This window comes from Rhinoraja longicauda, chromosome 2, assembly GCF_053455715.1.
Source record: "Rhinoraja longicauda isolate Sanriku21f chromosome 2, sRhiLon1.1, whole genome shotgun sequence".
NCBI lineage: Eukaryota > Metazoa > Chordata > Chondrichthyes > Rajiformes > Arhynchobatidae > Rhinoraja > Rhinoraja longicauda.
Window position 1 is genome coordinate 34292806 of NC_135954.1, and position 19240 is coordinate 34312045.

Below are 19240 nucleotides of genomic sequence, written 5' to 3' on the forward strand. Positions count from 1 at the left end.
ATAGGTGCAGGAGGAGGCCATTTGGCCCTTCAAGCCAGCACCGCCAGTCATTGTGATCATGGCTGATCGTCCCCAATCAATAACCCGTGCCTGCCTTCTCCCCATATCCCTTGATTCCACTAGCCCCTAGAGCTCTATCTAACTCTCTCTTAAATCCATCCAGTGATTTGGCGTCCACTGCCCTCTGTGGCATAGAATTCCACATGCAGGAAAAAGTCTCCTTCCCGATTAGCACAATCCTAAAACAACTCCAAAGACGTACAGGTATGTAGGTTAATTGGCTGGGTAAAGGTAAAAAAATTGTCCCTAGTGGGTGTAGGATAGTGTTAATGTGCGGGGATCGCTGGGCGGCACGGACTTGGTGGGCCGAAAAGGCCTGTTTCCGGCTGTATATATATGATATGATATGATATGATATGAACATCCTAATCTAATCCTAAATCAAACCCGCATCAACTGAAAAAAACCCAATTGAACTAGTTTCTCTTAATATTTTCCAATCATCAATAATACCTTAAGTGGTTTATTATGCAGAGTTGTAAATGTGAATTTTAGAATAGAACATACTAACGTGATTTAGTTGCTGCTGCAGTTGCAAGCAGATTCATTGTTTTAAGGTATGCATAAAATAATGGACAAGCAGGAATACATTTCTAATCTAAATTTTGTACTGCCTTAACCCCTAGGTTTGTTGCCTCGATTAATGAAGGTAGCACCAGCTTGTGCGATTATGATCAGTTCCTATGAATATGGAAAATCCTTTTTTCGTGGAATAAACAAAGAGCGGGAAAGAGAAAAGGCTCTAAGTCAGACATCATCTGAGAAAATGCATACAGGTTGAGCCATGGAAGAAACTAAACATGCGACTCATTACTTGCCAAACCTGTGAACAAAAATCCTCATGTGGCCAAGACATCATTGGAGGTGAAGCCTTGGAATAACAAACTTCTTGTAACTGGACATATATTATCAGCGAGATGAATTTACAAGTTCAGTTGTGAGTACAAGTGCTTAGACTTGCTGAAATTTGTGCCTCAAAAGTCAGTGTTTTACAAGTCTGGATATAATAACATGAAAGATGAGAGATGGAAATTAGTTTTAGAGTAAAATTTACCTGTTTAGTATTGTGAATATAGTTGGATTGTACCAACAAATCTTCAGTCCTAAAATGGGAATAAATTGAATGCTGAAGTTGCATCACATCATAATTAGATGTTTAAAGCAGTTGTAGAAATTGAAAGTGCAATACCAATATTTAGAAATAAATTAAACTGCAAAATAATCTGCAAAGTATTTTAGTTCATTATATTGAGCTCCTAATTAACCATATGCATAGTTATGTTATATTTTCTTTTACACAAAAATGACCTAACAAGACATGTAAAAACCACCAGTGCAGTTAATAAACATGAAATAGGCTGGTCGGATTTGTCGTGATTGTTTATCTGAACACTCAATTTATTGCAATGAAGATCATTTCCTGAAAATAGGGTTGAGTAAATCTTAAATTTGTGAAATTCTGTGGGATTTTTTTTTCTCCTTTAGATGTCAAATAAACAAGCAGTGCACACTTAATAGACTCTGATTTTATTAACTTATTGCAGTGTAGAATGAAAGTATTTTGCCAGTTTTGATTTCCCCCCCCCATTCACATTCCCACCTCGCTTTCACTATCTATATACTAAAACTCTTGTTTGTTCGCTTGTTCCTGAACTACAGCCAAAATGGTACATGATAGCGTGACAATTTTAGGCCCACCTTACCGTCATCCGTGGTCCTATAGAAGAAGTTTGATTGAAATTGTTATATCTTTAAAGTTATTCACATTTTAAAGTTTTTTAAAAATGGTTGGGGGAGGGGGGGGAATGAGTCCAGCAGCATCGACCCGAGGGCCGTCAGTGGGAGAGGCGCCGCCGTCTACCCACCGGGACGGGACAGGACTCTTTTGCAGGCTTCTTCCTTTGGTCTTCATTCTCAGGTAATGAAGAATCGATGTTGACAATATAAATATAACAAAAAATATTTCCATATTGTCAAACAAAGTCACTTTTACATAAGCCCTGATTGATTTGTGTTTTTTACTAAATCAAATTCTTCTGCGTGGTTGAGACGTAAAAAGGATGTACACGATGCAGTGAACAATGATCACAAAATTGTAATCGTGTACAAAAAAAAAAGTACAGGGCTAGAAATCAGAAATTAAAGCAAAATGGTTAGCAATGTGGGTAGAAAAATGGCAGACAGAGTTGAATCTGCACAAGTCTGAGGTGTTGTATATCGGGATGTCAAATGCTCGAGAAAAGTGTTAAATTAAATGGCAGGTATGCAAGCCCATAGCTCCCTTAAAGTTGCAACACACAGATAGATGGTAAAGAATGTGTATGGCACATTTTTATCAATCGTAGCATTGAATATTGAAAATGGCAAGTTACTTTGTAGCTATATAAAACTTTGTTAGGCCACAATTAGAGTATTGGTGTGTAGCATTGATCACCGTTTATGGAAAGATGTGGCGGTATTGGAGAAGATACAATAAAGATTCACCAGGACGTCACCTGCATTAGAGAACATTACCCATAAAGAGCAGTTGGATAAACTTGGATTGTTTTTGTTGTGTTGGTGGCTGAGAGGCGACTTGATAAAATATTTAAAAATATGGCATAGATAAGGTAGACAGTCTTTTTCCAGGATGGAAATGTCACATCTTAGAGAGCATAGATTTGTGGTGAGTGGGGTCACACAGTGGTGCATGCCTGGAACGCACTGTCATGGTAGGTGGTAGAAGCAATAGATATAATAGTCCCATTTAAGGCACATTTAGACAGGCAGAAAGCAGTCAGAGGATGGAGGGATGTACACTATAGCCTGATAGGAGCAGTTTAAATTGGTATCATGGTCAGGTCAGACATGGTGGACCGAAGATCTGTTAATGTCGAGTTCGCGTTCGCGGTCAGTTGGTTGACAATAATCAGAGACGGCACAGACTTTACCTGTTAGTTTATTAGAGATCTCGTAGACAGGTTTCTAAAAGCACACACAGAGTTGCGGACTCCGGGGCCAGTGGAAACGTGTCTCACCAGCCCCTAGAATTAAGCCCCTGTAGTGGCCTGGCGGAGGCCAGAGAAAAGGCAAGACGCCAGGCAGTGTTTAGTAAGATTCTTTTATTAGGCTGTGAGCTCCTGCCCACAGCGTAGTTCTCCTAGGGATAAGATACGCCTTCCCTTGGTCTGGCTTTTAACCCCTTTCGCCTGTCCGTCACGTAACGAGGGGGCTGACCCAAGGAGTGGCCTGATCCGCCACAGGACCCCCCCCAAGAACCGGAGGTACAAAACGGACAGGAGGGCGCACGAGGCGACCAGCCCGGGTGCGCACCATGACCGGCGCAGGGACCGGCGACTGACCGACAGGTGGAGGGGTCGTAGCAGACACTGGAGGGGGTAGCTTGGACGGGGGGCGACCGCGCGGGCGGGGCTGTGCAACCGGCACCGGCCGATCAATGTCCACGTGTGCCGGCTTCAGCCGTGCGACCGAAACAGTCTCTCTGCGACCCCCCATGTCCAGAACGAATGTGGCCGAGCCGTGTTGCAGGACCCGGAAGGGGCCCTCGTACGGCCGCTGGAGAAGTGATCGGTGTGCGTCCCTGCGCAGGAACACAAACTGGCAGTCCTCCAGAGCGGCAGGGACGTGTGGCTGGAATGTCCCATGACGTGACGTGGGCACAGGTGCCAGCCTGCCCACTGTCTGCCGAAGACGTTGCAGGGCGTCAGAAGGCTGCTCCACTCGACCCTGCGCTGGTGGGATGAATCCAAGTCCTCCTTGGGTGCGGTGCGGATCCCCAGCAAAACCCACGGCAGGGCGTCCACCCAGTCTGGGCCCGTGAGCCGAGCCTTCAGGGCAGCTTTCAGCTGGCGGTGAAAGCGTTCCACCAACCAGTTCGACTGTGGATGGTACGCCGTAGTGTGGTGTAGGCTGACACCCAAGAGTCTTGCCATGGCCGACCACAGTTCCGAAGTGAACTGTGGCCCCCGGTCGGATGTAATGTCCAGTGGCACCCCGAACCGGGCGATCCAGTGTGCCGCCAAGGCCCGCGCGCAGGTGGCCGTCGAGGTGTCTGCCAGCGGAATGGCCTCCGGCCACCGCGTGAAGCGATCTACCACAGTGAAGAGGTGGGTCATGCCCCGGGACGGCGGCAGCGGCCCCACGATGTCCACATGAATGTGGTCGAAGCGCTGCCGTGGGACACGAAACTCTTGCAGAGGCGCACGCACGTGTCGCTGGATTTTTGAAGTTTGGCACGGGATGCAGGTGCGTGCCCAGTGTGCGACCTGCTTACGCAGCCCGTGCCACATGAAACGGGAGGATACAAGGGCCACCGTCGCCCGAATGGAGGGGTGAGACAGCCCGTGGAGCACCTCGAATACCCTGCGACGCCAGACGACAGGGACGATGGGCCGAGGCAGGCCAGTGGAGGTGTCGCACAACAGTGTTGTATCCCCGGGGCCACAGACAATGTCCTCCAGCTGCAGGCCGGACACGGCTGTACGATAGGCGGCCATCTCCTCGTCCCCCAGCTGTGCGGCTGCTAGGGCGGAATAGTCGATCCCCCCGGCCATTTGTAGGACGGCGTGGATCGCGGGTCTAGACAGGGCGTCGGCCACCCTGTTGTTTTTTCCCTCCATGAACCGAATTGAGGTGGTGTATTCCGACACATAAGCCAATTGTCTCTGTTGCCGCGCAGACCACGGATCCGAAACCTTGGCGAACGCAAAGGTGAGTGGCTTGTGGTCTGTGAACGCGGTGAAGGGTCTCCCCTCTAGGAAGTACCGAAAGTGGCGTACCGCGAGATAGAGGGCGAGGAGCTCCCGGTCGAACGCGCTGTAATGCCGTTGGGCCCCGCTGAGGTGCCTGCTAAAGAAGGCGAGTGGCCGCCAACACCCGTCGATGTGCTGCTCTAGCACCGCACCGACCGCCACCTCAGAAGCGTCCACGGTCAGGGCGGTTGGGGCATCCTCCTTAGGATGGACGAGCATCGTGGCCCTGGCTAGGGCCTCCTTAGCCTGCTCAAAGGCCGCTCCTGCTTCGTCCCAACGAATTCCTGCAGGCCCTTGACAGTGGTCGGTCGGGGGAAACGGCGGACAGCTTCGACCCTGTCCGGAAGAGGTACCACCCCTTGTGGGGTCACCCGATGGCCGAGGAAATCGATGGCCGTCACCCCAAAACGGCACTTGGAAGTATTGATTGACAACCCGTACTCGCTGAGGCGTTTACACAGTTGGCGGAGGTGGGTGCAGTGCTCCTGCTTCGAGCGGCTGGCCACGAGTACGTCGTCCAAGTAAACAAAGACGAATTCCAGGCCACGGCACACACAGTCCATAAGCCGTTGGAAGGCCTGTGCGGCGTTCTTCAACCCGAACGGCATCCGTAGGAACTCGAATAGGCCAAACGGGGTGATGATGGCAGTCTTGGGGATGTCATCGGGGTGGACCGGGATTTGATTATATCCACGCACAAGGTCCACCTTGGAGAACACGGATGCTCCGGCCAGGTGGGCATTAAAGTCCTGGATGTGCGGAACCGGGTACCTGTCGGGAACGGTCGCGTCATTTAAGCGCCGATAGTCCCCGCACGGTCGCCAACCCCCGTCCGCCTTGGGGACCAAGTGGAGTGGTGACGCCCACGGGCTATCGGAAGGGCGCACGATGCCCATTGACTCCATCTGACGAAACTCCTCTCGAGCTAGACGGAGCTTGTCTGGAGCGAGACGCCGCGCTCGGGCGTGCACGGGTGGCCCGGTGGTGGGGATGTGATGTTGCACCCCGTGCTTGGGAGCGGAGGAGGAGAAGTGGGTTTCCACAATGTCCGGGAAGTCCGCCAGGATGCGCGCGTACGTCGCATCCACGGACGACAGGTGTCCGACGTTGGGGGAGACCGGCCTCAGCGTGCTGGAGTGCACCAGGCGCTGCCGCCTGACATCCACGAGCATGGAATGTGCCCGCAGGAAGTCGGCGCCCAGCAGCGGCTGGGAAACATCAGCAATGATGAACCGCCACGTGAACCAACTGTCGCCGAAGTTAAGGGCGAGCTGGCAGACCCCGTAAGTGTTGATGGGGCTACCGTTCGCCGCAGTGAGGAGGGGGCCGCGTTTGCCCGTATGGATATCGGCGGTGGAAGGAGGTAGGACGCTCACCTCTGCTCCAGTGTCGACGAGGAACTGACCCCCGGTGCAGCGATCCCGGGCGAACACACGATGGATCTGGCCGGCCGCCGAAGGGATCACTGACGGCCGGCCCTCGCGTTTCCCGGAAAGGCACAGGGTAGGCGACATTGCTTGGCGTTCGGTCCCCAACGACGGTGAAAATAGCACCAGCCGCTTTTGCTGGTGTCCGGTGGTGGTGCAGACTGGGATGCCCACCAGCGACCTCCGGTGGTCTCCAGCGGTATTGGAGGTGGTGCTGCTTGGGCCGACCACCAGCGACCTCTGGTGGCGTCTGGCTGAATTGTCGGCGGGCCGTGCGAGAAGGGCGTGCAGGCACCGGGGTGCCCGATGGCGGCCGGATTTCGCCGCGGGGGTCGCCCTGAAACGGGGTCGACGGCGGCCCCAGCTTGCTGTTGGCCTTCCGATGCCGCGGAAAAGACGGCTAGGGCTGCCAGGTCCTCCCGACGGGACATCCAGATTTGATCAGCGCGCTCGCCCAGCCGCTGCGTGTCGGTGAAGGGATCGTCAGCGAGCTGAGAACGGAGGTCGACCGGGAGCTGCCGCAGGTAGGCCTGCTTGAATAAAAAACAGGGCGGGTGGTTGCCCATAAGGGCGAGCATGTCCTCCAGGAGGGCCGACGGCCGTCGGTCCCCGAGCCCCCCCTGGCTCATAACGCGAGTTGCCCTCTCGGCGTCGCTGAGGCCGAACCTCCTGATAAGGAGTTCTTTAAGGCCCTTATATTTGTCATCCGCGGGGGGGTCATTAAGGTAAGGCTTTACTCGCCTTGCTGTCGCCTGGTCCAGGGCGCCGACGACATAAAAGTACTTCGTCAAGTCGACGGTTACCCCTCGCACAGCAAACTGTGCCTCTGCCTGCTGAAACCAGACCTCAGGCTCTTCGGTCCACAGGGTCGGGAGTTTGAGGGAGACGGCCTCGAGGTCGGCAGGACCGAGGGCGGCAGGACCGGGTTGCACGAGGGCGGCAGGACCGGGTTGCACATTATCGTTTGACATCACTACGTGTGATGTCCGTCGAGGTCACCAATGTAGTGGCCTGGCGGAGGCCAGAGAAAAGGCAAGACGCCAGGCAGTGTTTAGTAAGATTCTTTTATTAGGCTGTGAGCTCCTGCCCACAGCGTAGTTCTCCTAGGGATAAGATACGCCTTCCCTTGGTCTGGCTTTTAACCCCTTTCGCCTGTCCGTCACGTAACGAGGGGGCTGACCCAAGGAGTGGCCTGATCCGCCACACCCCCTTTATTCCCCAAAACCGCAGAAGCAAGGCCGAAGCAAACAAAAAGGGCAGATCTGGCTCTCCGTTCCTCATCTCCACATTCTTATGCCATACTGTACAATGGTGTGAGAAATTACTGGAAAAACTCAGCCGGTATAGGTCGGTGACCTGCTGAACCTCGAGCAGCTCTTTCTGACTAGCCTGAACCACTTCCTTTTCAGTGGCAATGTTTGTGTGATAGCAGAGCCTTGAGTAGTGTACAGGAGATGCTCTGTTTCCCAAGTACTCCTGAAAACTGGTAAAACCATATCCACGCATTTGCAAGCTGAAAAGAAGTCAAGGCATTTATAAAAATGAATCATTCAATACCATTAAAACTCTTAAAATTATGTAAATCAGCTAAAACCATAAAGTTTCATTTTGTTTAATGCGTTTAATTGAAATGGATTTCTCAACCTACCATTATCAACACAACTAGAGATGCAGCAGCTTACTTTTACTACTTACTGTGACTCCTGGGTGAAGCAATGATTCAATTTTATAGTCATTGGACTAAACAGCACTGAAGCAGCCCCTTCGGCACACTTGGCCATGCCGACCAAGCTGGCTGCACTTGTCCACACCTTGCCGATGTCCCTTCAAATCTTTCCTCTCCATTTACTTGTACAAATGTCTTTTAAATGTCACCATTGTACCCACCTTTACCACTTCCTCTGGCAGTTTCATATACCCATCATCTGCTCTGTGGAAAAAACAAGCCCCTTGGGTCCCTTGTAAAATCTTTCCCCTCACTGTAAACCTGATCCTTTTAGTTTTAGACTCCCCTGTCTTGAGTCTATTCACTTTATGCCACTAAAGATTTTATATATCTCCATAAGGTCACTCATCAGCCTCTTATGCTACGGGGGGGGGGGGGGGATGACCCAGCCTATCCAATGTCTCTCTATAATTCAAACCTGGCAACACCCTTATAAATCCTTTCCATTGCAAGTTTGTACTCTGCTCCTCCATTAGTATATCACTGACAGGCTCCACATTAAAATCACACATTGCATTTCATGTGCCTACCCCCGAAATGGAGAAAAAAAAATCCTACTTATCTCAATATCATCTTTTCTCATTTATGCTGTCTGCATGATTTCACATGTTAATTTTTTTAATATATCTGCAGGTCTCAATTTTCCAATCTGAAGTATGATTGATTTGAAAATTATTCTTGCTTACCCTGCCCTCATTCATCTATGGCAAGAAAAGAAAGGGCACTGCTGGAAAGGATGTTCATAAGTTCATAGGAGCAAAAATAGGCCATTCGGCGCAACAAGTCTACTCTGCCATTTATTCATGGCTGATCTATCGTTCCCTCTCAACCCCATTCTGCTGCTTTTTCCCTGTAACCTTTGACACTGTTACTAATCAAGTATCTGTCAATCTCCACTTTAAAAATACCGAAAGACTGCCTCCACAGCCGTCTGGCATTAAATTCCACATATTCACCACCCTCCGGCTAAATAGCCCACAAACATTCATGGGCAGCTCCAATGAACAATAAATGTCATTCATTTACTGTTTATTCCCACGCCTCGGCCAATTAGTTCATACATATTTCAAGATAATAAAATCAAGGATGAATAAATTTCACGTTACACATGAAGTCAGAAGATTTATCAACTTATATGGAAAGACCAAACAGCAGATTCTTGTTTCACTTTTATTACACATGCAGTTGTTAAGACTCACCTAACTTATCAAGCCAAAAATTAAGAATATAGTTTTGGCATTGCCTTTTCCTCATTTAGATAAAACTGAACAAAGTAAATATGTGAGCACGCATTGGTGAAAAAGAACAACTTATCATTCAGTATGTACACATTACCAGCAGCTTAATACTAGTTTAATACTAGTTCAGTACAGAATAAAATGCCTAATGATAAACAGAGATTGTATTGAAATGTAAACATTAAAAATAGAGTGCGCTGATTATGTCAATTTAAAAAAATGCAAAAGGATCATGTTACCATAAGCTTCAGTGATTAGTCTTCAGTGTAAACTGTTCAAAGTAAACGTGAGGAATGATTGTGATTTTAAGCCATGTAGAATAAAACATTGCACAGATATTGACAAACAGTGAACGTACATGTAAGGAGGTCAAAGACATTGACAATATTGCAAATAGGGTTAAAGACTGAAGTGGAACTTTCATTTAAACATCTGAGGAAAAAGTCATACCTGGTTACAGATAACAAATAAGCTGTGTGCACAATTTTAATTTCAACAGTGTACCTTTCATTTATGACAATGTTCTTTTTGCTATACTGTATGTTTAAATAGATTTTTTAAAATTCTACCTGTCAATTCCTAACGTGTTTAATTGGTGATTTGATTCGATTTGTTGCAGAACATTGCCATTAATGTAGTGGCCAAATTCAGGTTCTTTTTCTTTCTATGGTGCAAGGAAATGTGTCAGAAACAGCATGTGTCTAATGTAGTTACACTGAAATTAGACAATTACAATATGAAATATGGCATTAGAACCAGTGCAAGATTGATTGGGGAAACCAGTACATTACTACCAGTAATGTGAATAAATGTGTCACAATGTGAACACACCATCATCTGACCGCTACATTTAAAAAAACAAGAATACCATCAAATATGTTTGCTGCCATTTACTTTCTTTTGGAGTAGACATCTAAAACTTTTAAATTAACATTGATAAATTCAGCCCTGGCATAATGTCAAAGATATCTCATTTCAATTTAATCAAGTTCAAAGCAACAATTAGACATCATCTGCACTTGCATCTGTGGAAAATGGCTTTGATCCAAGCAGTTAGAATGCAAGCAGCTAGATGGAAATTCTTTAAAATTAAAGTACATCGGCAAATGAAATATACCCAGAAATCTGCAAACTTAATTAAGAACAAAAACAGAATAATTGCACTTAAACATTTCCAGTAAAAGTAACGATATTTTAAGTAAAGAAATTAATTTGACATTGAACATCCTCTTCAATCCAAAAGTACATAAACCAGTTGCTTGAGCCTTCTGCAAAATGACATAAGCAGTGGACAAGTAACACTTTTACAGAAGTAAAGACAGATTGAAGCAGACAGAAAATAAACAAGACAACCAGTAGATTTGACATTTTGGATACCTGGAACAATTCCCAAGGCAAACACATTCAAGTAAAGTACTGCATGACATGGCCATAATTGTTTAGAGATGGTTACGTTATCACAAAACAGAGCAGCAGTGCATTTTTAGTTGATTTTTCTACTTAAATAAAATTGTTGGACCGATTAGTAAAGTCTCAAGTTGTCAGGATTTGTTGAATGATTGCGATGTCATTTTAGTGCATACCAAGATACCAGTTTCACTCGGTCTTAGATGATGCCATTCCTAAAATGGAGTGAGCCCCGGGCTGTTAATCTCAGCATTTGGACTTGCAAGACATTCACTGGATTTCAAGCTTGTAAGAGATTTGTAGCTTGTCATGGAGGTCAGGGATCCACAGAGTCCAAGTAACGAGGGAGTGTCCTCCTTATCTACAAGAAAGATCATTTTACAATAACAAAATTCAAGCACATTCTGATTCGATGTGAAGGAAATGAAACCATTTTGTTCACGTAAAATAGATAAATCATAACTAAATCTCAACCAGAGAATGAATACAGCACAGGAGATGAAAATTAAAAACATTCACAAATGCTGGAAAAACTCAACGGCCACTTTTATAGGAAGAGGAACAGGGTCAGCATTGTACTGGTGATCGAGTGAGTGGAAGGTTGCAGATGGGATACCCTGCCAATTGGGCAGCTATCTCCTGTACGGCATTGAGCTTCCTGACTGTTGATCAAGCTGCACTCATCCAGACAAATGCAGAATATCCCATCACAGTGCTGACCTGAACCTTGTTGATGCTGGACAAGCTGTGGGAGTTTTGTTGGCGAGTTATTCACTGCAGGATTACTAGCCTTAGCAGTAACAGGATTGTTCCGAGTCAGCATGGATTTACGAAGGGGAAATCATGCTTGACTAATCTTCTGAAATTTTATGAGGGTGTAACTAAGAAAATTGACAGGGGAGAGCCGGTGGATGTGGTGTACCTCGACTTTCAGAAAGCCTTCAACAAGGTCCCACATAGGAGATTAGTGGGCAAAATTAGAGCACATGGTATTGGGGGTAGGGTACTGACATGGATAGAAAATTGGTTGGCAGACAGAAAGCAAAGAGTGGGGATAAATGGGTCCCTTTCAGAATGGCAGGCAGTGACTAGTGGGGTACCGCAAGGCTCAGTGCTGGGACCGCAGCTATTTACAATATACATTAATGACTTGGATGAAGGGATTAAAAGTACCATTAGCAAATTGGCAGGATGCATGGCAGATGCAGTTTAATGTGGATAAGTGTGAGGTTATCCACTTTGGAGGTAAGAATAGTAAGAGTATTATCTGAATGGTGTCAAGTTAGGAAAAGGGGACGTACAACGAGATCTGGGTGTCCTAGTGCATCAGTCACTGAAAGGAAGCATGCAGGTACAGCAGGCAGTGAAGAACGCCAATGGAATGTCGGCCTTCATAACAAGAGGAGTTGAGTATAGGAGCAAAGAGGTCCTTCTGCAGTTGTACAGGGGCATAGTGAGACCACACCTGGAGTACTGTGTGCAGTTTTGGTCTCCAAATTTGAGGAAGGATATTCTTGCTATTGAGGGCGTGCAGCGTAGGTTTACTAGGTTAATTCCCGGAATGGCGGGACTGTCCTATGTTGAAAGACTGGAGCGACTAGGCTTGTATACACTGGAATTTAGAAGGATGAGAAGGGATCTTATCAAAACATAAGATTATTAAGGGGTTGGACACGTTAGAGGCAGGAAACATGTTCCCAATGTTGGGGGAGTCCAGAACCAGGGGCCACAGTTTAAGAATAAGGGGTAGGCCATTTAGAACGGAGATGAGGAAAAACCTTTTCAGTCACAGTTGTAAATCTGTGGAATTCTCTGCCTCAGAAGGCAGTGGGGGCCAATTCTCTGAATGCATTCAAGAGAGAGCTAGATAGAGCTCTTAAGGATAGCGGAGTCAGGGGGTATGGGGAGATGGCAGGAACGGGTACTGATTGAGAATGATCAGCCATGATCACATTGAATGGTGATGCTGGCTCGAAGGGCCGAATGGCCTACTCCTGCACCTATTGTCTATTGTTCTGCTCTTGTATACATGGCTATTCCAGTGCAGTTTCTGGTCAATGGTAACTCCCAGGATATTGATAGTGGGGAATTCAGTGATGTTAATACAATAATGTTAGGGGGTGATAGTGGATTTTCTCTTGTTAGATATCATAATTGCCTGGCACTTGTTTGACATGAATGTTACTTGTCACCTATCTGTTCAGGTCTTGCTGCATTTGTTTGTGGGGAAGTCCCGAATAGTGCTCAACATTGTGCAATTATCAGCAAACATCCCTGCTTCTGATTATTACAGGTTGAAGGGGGTCATTAATGAAGCACATGTAAATGGTAGGGCCCAGGACATTACTTTGAGAAACTCTTGCAGATGTTTCCTGTTGCTGAGACGATTGATCGCCAACCACCTCAACCATCTCCCTTTGTGTTAGGTTCCAACCAGCAGAGGATTCCCTCTCTCCCACTCCCTAGTTTCCACTGACTCCAGTTTAGCCAGAGTTCCTTGATGCCATACTCGATCAAATGCTGCCTTGATATCAACAGCAATTACTTTCCCTTCACCTCAAACGTTCAGTTCCTTTGTCCTTATTTAAACCAAAGCCGCAATGAGATCAGGAGCAGATTTTGCCAGAACACAAACTGAGATTCTATGAGCAGGTTAATATGCTTGATAGCTATCATTAACCCTTCCGTCACCTTGCCCGAGTGTACTCTGAAGGGATGGTAATTGTTTGGTTTTAAGTTTTTCTGCCTCTTTTGGATGGGTTATGTCTGAACAATTTCCATATTGTTAGAGATACCAGCATTGTGGCTATACTGGAACAGCTTCTGCCAAATTCGGGAGCGCAAGTCTTCAATACTATTGCTGGAATGTTTAGTTTAGAGATACTGCATGGAAACAGCCCCTTCAGTCCACAGTCTGCACCGATCCCCGCTCATTAACACTACCCGACACACACCAGGGCCAATTATTACATTTATACCAAGCCAATTAACCTACTTTGGGTGCATGTGCTTTGGGTGTGGGAGGAAACCAAGATCTCGGAGAAAAACCCCTCAGGTCACGGGGAGAATGTACAGACAAGCACCCGTAATCAGGATCGAACCTGGATCTCTGGCGCTGTAAGGCAGTAGCTCTACCACTACACCACCATGCCGCCCAATGTTGTCAGGCCCCATAGCCATTGTCATCTCCAGTGCTTTGAGCTGTTTCTTGATTACTCCTGCATTGAATTGAATTAGCTGGAGACTGACATTTATCATGCTGGGGATCACAGGAGGAGGCAGAGATGGATAATCCACTCGGCACTTCTAGCTAAAGATTCTTTCTTTAGCTTTCTGTTTTGCTCTGACATGTTGGACTCCCATCATTGAGAATGGGGGCTCTTGTGGAGCCTCCTCCTTCAGGGAGTTGTTTAGCTGTCCATCACCATTCACAACTAGATGTGGCAGAACTTCAAAGCTTGGAACTGATCCAAACAAAGTTTGTGGCAGAGGTGCGTAGGTTTTTCCAATATCTGTCAACCCAACATTTATTCTCTGGGTAATACCATCCATGTTGACACCAATTCCAAATAATGGGGAAGAAATATCAAGAGGAACACAAGAATGTGATGGGATCGTCATACAACAGCCCCAATAAATCAACTAGGCCAACTACATATGTTTCAGTTCATGTTTCACTTAATCCAATATTTGCTCCTCAGGAACAAAATTATGAATAGATGACATCCTGTACAAACTGAATGCTAGCAGACTCGTACCCATACAACTACTGCACAGAATGTAGTACACAACAGTGATCATGCGTCCGTACATCGCTTTTAAATATAAAAATGTTACCATCATTCTTTGAGTTTCCATGTCTTCCCTCACCCTCTTTCTGTGGGTGCAATGGATCTAATGATGTTGAAGAAAGACTGATCTCTGCTGAGAGCTGTTCCAAGCTTTGAAAACTGTGCCTGCAAAAAAAACCACCGCAACTGTTGGAAACTGAACAAGACCGTTTGTGAAAGTAGGTGCGAAGCATACATGATCCAGACATTGTTACAATTACTGCAGATTACAGCTCTTGAACACTAAAATATATTGCAAATTCATGCCCAGATTTCAAACGCTCAATACTCATGACCAGATAAGTTGCATTTGGAAGCAATGGTGCTTGTTTTTAAAATGTTAGTTTCCTCCTTCAAACACTGCTACCCTTTTTTACATGGTTATCTTTAGTTAATTACATAATGCAATGAAGTTCATGTTACAAAATCATCAATGACGATTTATCAATTATGAACAAATTCCAAAAAGCAGTGATTAAAAATAATGATTGGATTGGATAGAAAATGGCCATTTATGACTATGAATCTTTAACAATGATTTGGTGACCTTATAATAAATATACATTATTTCAAACTCAAATATAATCAATTATTTCTGATTAATAAAAACCTTGGAAATATAAATTCTCACAGCTATCTTCATAGCTTTCCGCCCTCAGCTTCCATACCAAACTAATCTTCAGTGGTATCAACATTCATCCTAATTAACCACGTGGAGTTCATTTCCTGCCTGTTCTTCCTTCTCCCGTATAAAATTCACTACCATATTCACGATGTTGCCTCCCTGATCTTGTCACCCGTATGGTATCCCTTTAACTAACTGATGGATAGGACCCTCTGATCGCTTAATGTGCCATTCTCTGCACTCTTCCTTTCCCAAACCTTGCTTCTATTATACCACCCCTGGAAAATGCTCTTCTCCAATTCACTTACATCTGCACATCAATACTTCACGTCTAACCCTAAGTGCCCAATTTGCATGATGCTTCTCTGCTACGGAGTTGATTATCTATTCCCTCACTCCATTTTTACTGTATTAAGCTCCACATTAAAATCATTATCCTGTCTCACTCTAGTTGCTCCCCCAACACAGCATTACATTCTACACGTTTAAATCCAAAGGACACAGGCTTGCAAGGGTGTGACAGACAACTGGGTTAGCCATTCCCCTCCAGAACTGGCTGATCTGCAAAATTCTCCTCTCTGCCAGAGGCGATTATTCAAAAATCATCAATGCTCCAATGATCACCCAATTTCTCTCCCTAACCCTATCTGTGCTGATATTAATAATTCACCTCGTTTCTGCTCTCACTCCACTCATTAAGTACTTGCCTGAACAATCTCTGCAAACTCTCAAATAAAATAAAATTTCCTTTCCAAGTGTCCTTAAATTTGTTCCATTCTCCCAAATTTGTTTAATCCTTCTTCTCAGGTCAGAGAGAACATTGAACAGTGCAACATAGGAAGAGTCCCTTTGACCCACCTTGACTGCGCCGACCATGACCATAATCTAAAGTAATCCTTCAAGAAATACCTTCAAGGTCGGCAGAGGAGCGGCAGGTGAAGGAGTGAGTGCGGGGATTGGCTGAGGAATTTAATTAGCAAATTGATAAGTTTGCGAATTAGTCAATTGATCAGCTAATATAAGATAAGGTTAGCTCTTGGGGAGCGGCCTTGTCAAGGGAAGTGCCTTGTGAGAAAAGTGCGAGTCTTTGGCTCGAGTGCTTGTGAGAAAAGTGCGAGTCTTTGGCTCCAGAGTTTTCAGTGAGGAGACTGAGGGAGGAGGCCGCCAAAAGTTGGAGAGGGTGAAACGCAGTGACGAAATGTCAGGTAAGCTGATTCATTGTGATACTCGTAAGATGTGGGAAGTCAGGGACACTGCTGGTGCCTCTGGCTGCTACAACTGTGGAAAGTGTGTCTAGTGTTCAGCTCCTGAAGGACCGCGTTGGAGGACTGGAGAGGAAACGAGTTTCCTGGATAGGACCTACAGCGAGATCGTTAAACCGAAGATACCGGAAGAGAGAAGGTGGGTGACAATGAGGAAGGGAAGGAAGCTCACGAAGGGATAGAAGAGTATGGCCAAGTGAAATAGGAATCGATGTGAAAGATGAGGTGAGTAATGGATTAAAAGTATTATATATGACTGCACGAAGTACAAGAAGTAAAGTGAATGAGCTTGAGGCTCAGTTAGAGATTATACGTCCTATAGAAAGGACAGGCAGGTGGGCAGAGGAAGTGGGGTGGCTGTTGGTGAGGGATGAAATTCAATCCCTTGCGAGGGGATGGCATAGGGACTGATGATGGGCAGAGTTGCTGCGGATAGAATTGAGGAATTGTAAAGGTAAGAAGACACTAATGGGAGTTATCTGCAGGCCCACAAACAGTAGCCTGGATACAGGGTGCATGTTGCAGCAGGAGTTAAAATTGGCATGGAAAAAAGGTAATGCCACTGTGATGGGGATTTCAATATGCAGGTAGACTGGGAAAATCAGGTTGATTCTGGACCCCAAGAAAGGGAGTTTGTAGAGTGCCTCCGAGATGGATTCTTAGAACAGCTTATACTGGAGCCTACCAGAGAGAAGGCAATTCTGGATTTAGTGTTGTCTAATGAACCAGATTTAATAAGGGAACTCAAGGTAAAGGAACCGCTAGGAGGTAGTGACCATAATATGATGTTTTAATCTGCAATTTGAGAGGGAGAATGTTAAATCAGAAGGGTCAATTTTGCAGTTGAACAAAGAGGACTATGAAGGCATGAGAGAGGAGCTGGCCACGGTTGACTGGAAAAGTATCCTAGCAGGAATGACGGTGGAACAGCAATGGCTGGAATTTCTGGGCAAAATCCAGAAGATGCAGGATCATTTCATTCCAAAGAGGAAGAAAGATTCTAAGGGGAGTAATAGACAACCATGGCAGTCAAGGGAAGTTAGGGATAGAATAAAACTAAAAGAAAAGGTGTATAACAAACCAAAGAGTAGTGGGAAGCCAGAGGATTGGGAAACTTTCAAAGGACAACAGAAGGTAACAAAAAGGGCAATATGGGGTGAAAAGATGAAGTACGATGGTAAGCTGGCCAAGAATATAAAGAAGGATAGTAAAATCTTTAGGTATGTTAAGAGAAAAAGATTAGTAAAGACAAATGTGGGTCCCTTGAAGGCAGAAACAAGTGAAATTATTATGGGGAACAAGTAAATAACAGTAGAGTTGAACAGGTACTTTGGTTCTGTCTTCACAAAGGAAGACAAAAACCATCTCCAAGATGTACTAGAGGACATAGGATCTAGGGAGACAGAAGCACTGAAAGAAATTTGCATTAGGCAAGAAAAAGTATTGGGTAGACTGATGGGACTGAATGGCTGATAAATCCCCAGGGCCTGATGGTCTGCATCCCAGGGTACTCAAGGAGGTGGCTCTAGAAATCATGGACGCATTGGTGATCATTTTCCAATGATCCATAGATTCAGGATCAGTTCCTGTGGATTGGATAGTTGCTAATATCCCACTTTTCAAGAAAGGAGTGAGAGAGAAAACAGGAATTATGGACCAGTTAGCCTGGTAGTGGGGAAGATGCTAGAGTCAATTGTTAAATAAGTAATAACGGCGCATTTGGATAGCAGTAAAAGGATTGGTCCAAGTCAGCATGAATTTATGAAGGAGGAAAATCTGCTTGACTAATCTTCTGGAATGTTTTGAGGATGTGATAAGTAAAATGGATGAAGGAGAGCCAGTGGATCTAGTGTATCAGGACTTTCAGAAAGCCTTTGATAAGGTCCCACACAGGAGATTAGTGGGTAAAATTAGAGCACATGGTATTGGGGGTAGGGTATTGACATGGATAGAGAATTGGTTGGCAGACAGAAAACAAAGAGTAGGAATAAACGGGTTCCTGTCAGCATGGCAGGCAGTGACGAGTGGAGTGCCGCAAGGCTCGGTGCTGGGCTGCAACTATTTACAATATATTATGAATGATTTAGATGATGGGATTAAAAGTAACTAGCAAATTTGCAGATGGCACAAAGCTGGGTGGCAGTGTGAACTGCGAAGATGATGCTAGGAGGTTGCAGGGTGGCTTGGACAGGTTGAGTCAGTGGGCAGATACATGGCAGATGCAGTACAATGTAGATAAATGTGAGGTCATTCACTTTGGCGGCAAGAACAAGGAGGCAGATTATTATCTCAATGGTGTTAGGTTAGGTAAGGGGCAGGTGCAACGAGACCTGGATGTCCTTGTACACCAGTCGCTGAAAGTAAACATGCAGGTATAGCAGGCAGTGAAGAAAGCTAATGGCATGTTGGCCTTCAAAATGAGAGGATTTGAGTATAGAAGTAAAGAAGTCCTTTTGCAGTTGTACAGGGCCCTGGTGAGACCACATCTGGAGTATTGTGTGCAGTTTTGGTCTCCTAATTTGAGGAAGGACATCCTTGCTATTGGGGTAGTGCAGCATAGGTTCACGAGGTTAATCCCCGAGATGGCAGGACTGTCAAATGAGGAAAGATTGGAAAGACTGGGCTTGTATTCACTGGAATTTAGAAGGATGAGAGGGGATCTTATAGAAACTTGTAAAATTATAAAAGGATTGGACAAGCTAGATGCAGGAAAAATGTTCCCAATGTTGGGGGAGACCAGAACCAGGGACCAGTCTAAGAATAAAAGGGAGGCCATTTAAAACTGAGATGAGAAAACACTTTCACCCAGAGGGTTGTGAAATTGTGGAATTCTCTGCCACTGAAGGCAGTAGAGGCCAATTCACTGGATGAACTTATAAGAGAGTTAGACAGAGCTCTAGGGGCTAGCGGAATC

The 19240-nt window shown here is 45.7% G+C and overlaps 2 protein-coding genes across 5 annotated transcripts in view; one reads left to right on the plus strand and one right to left on the minus strand.

Moving 5' to 3' along the window:
- The window catches only part of slc25a40 (solute carrier family 25 member 40), a 54601-nt gene extending 43883 nt beyond the window's left edge, over positions 1–10718 (plus strand). For all 3 annotated transcript variants that reach the window (XM_078416977.1, XM_078416967.1, XM_078416985.1), the window contains one exon: positions 687–10718. In XM_078416977.1, coding sequence (XP_078273103.1) covers positions 687–841 — 155 coding nt within the window. In that variant the 3' untranslated portion in view covers positions 842–10718. The remainder of the gene's footprint in view (positions 1–686) is intronic.
- The window catches only part of rundc3b (RUN domain containing 3b), a 92613-nt gene continuing 82350 nt past the window's right edge, over positions 8978–19240 (minus strand). Inside the window, exons 9-10 of one of the 2 annotated variants that reach the window (XM_078416952.1) lie at positions 14447–14565; positions 8978–10970 (exon numbers count right to left, since the gene is read on the minus strand). In XM_078416952.1, the coding sequence (XP_078273078.1) occupies positions 10825–10970; positions 14447–14565 (265 nt within the window). In that variant the 3' untranslated portion in view covers positions 8978–10824. The remainder of the gene's footprint in view (positions 10971–14446; positions 14566–19240) is intronic. The other variant, XM_078416943.1, reaches the window with a different exon arrangement.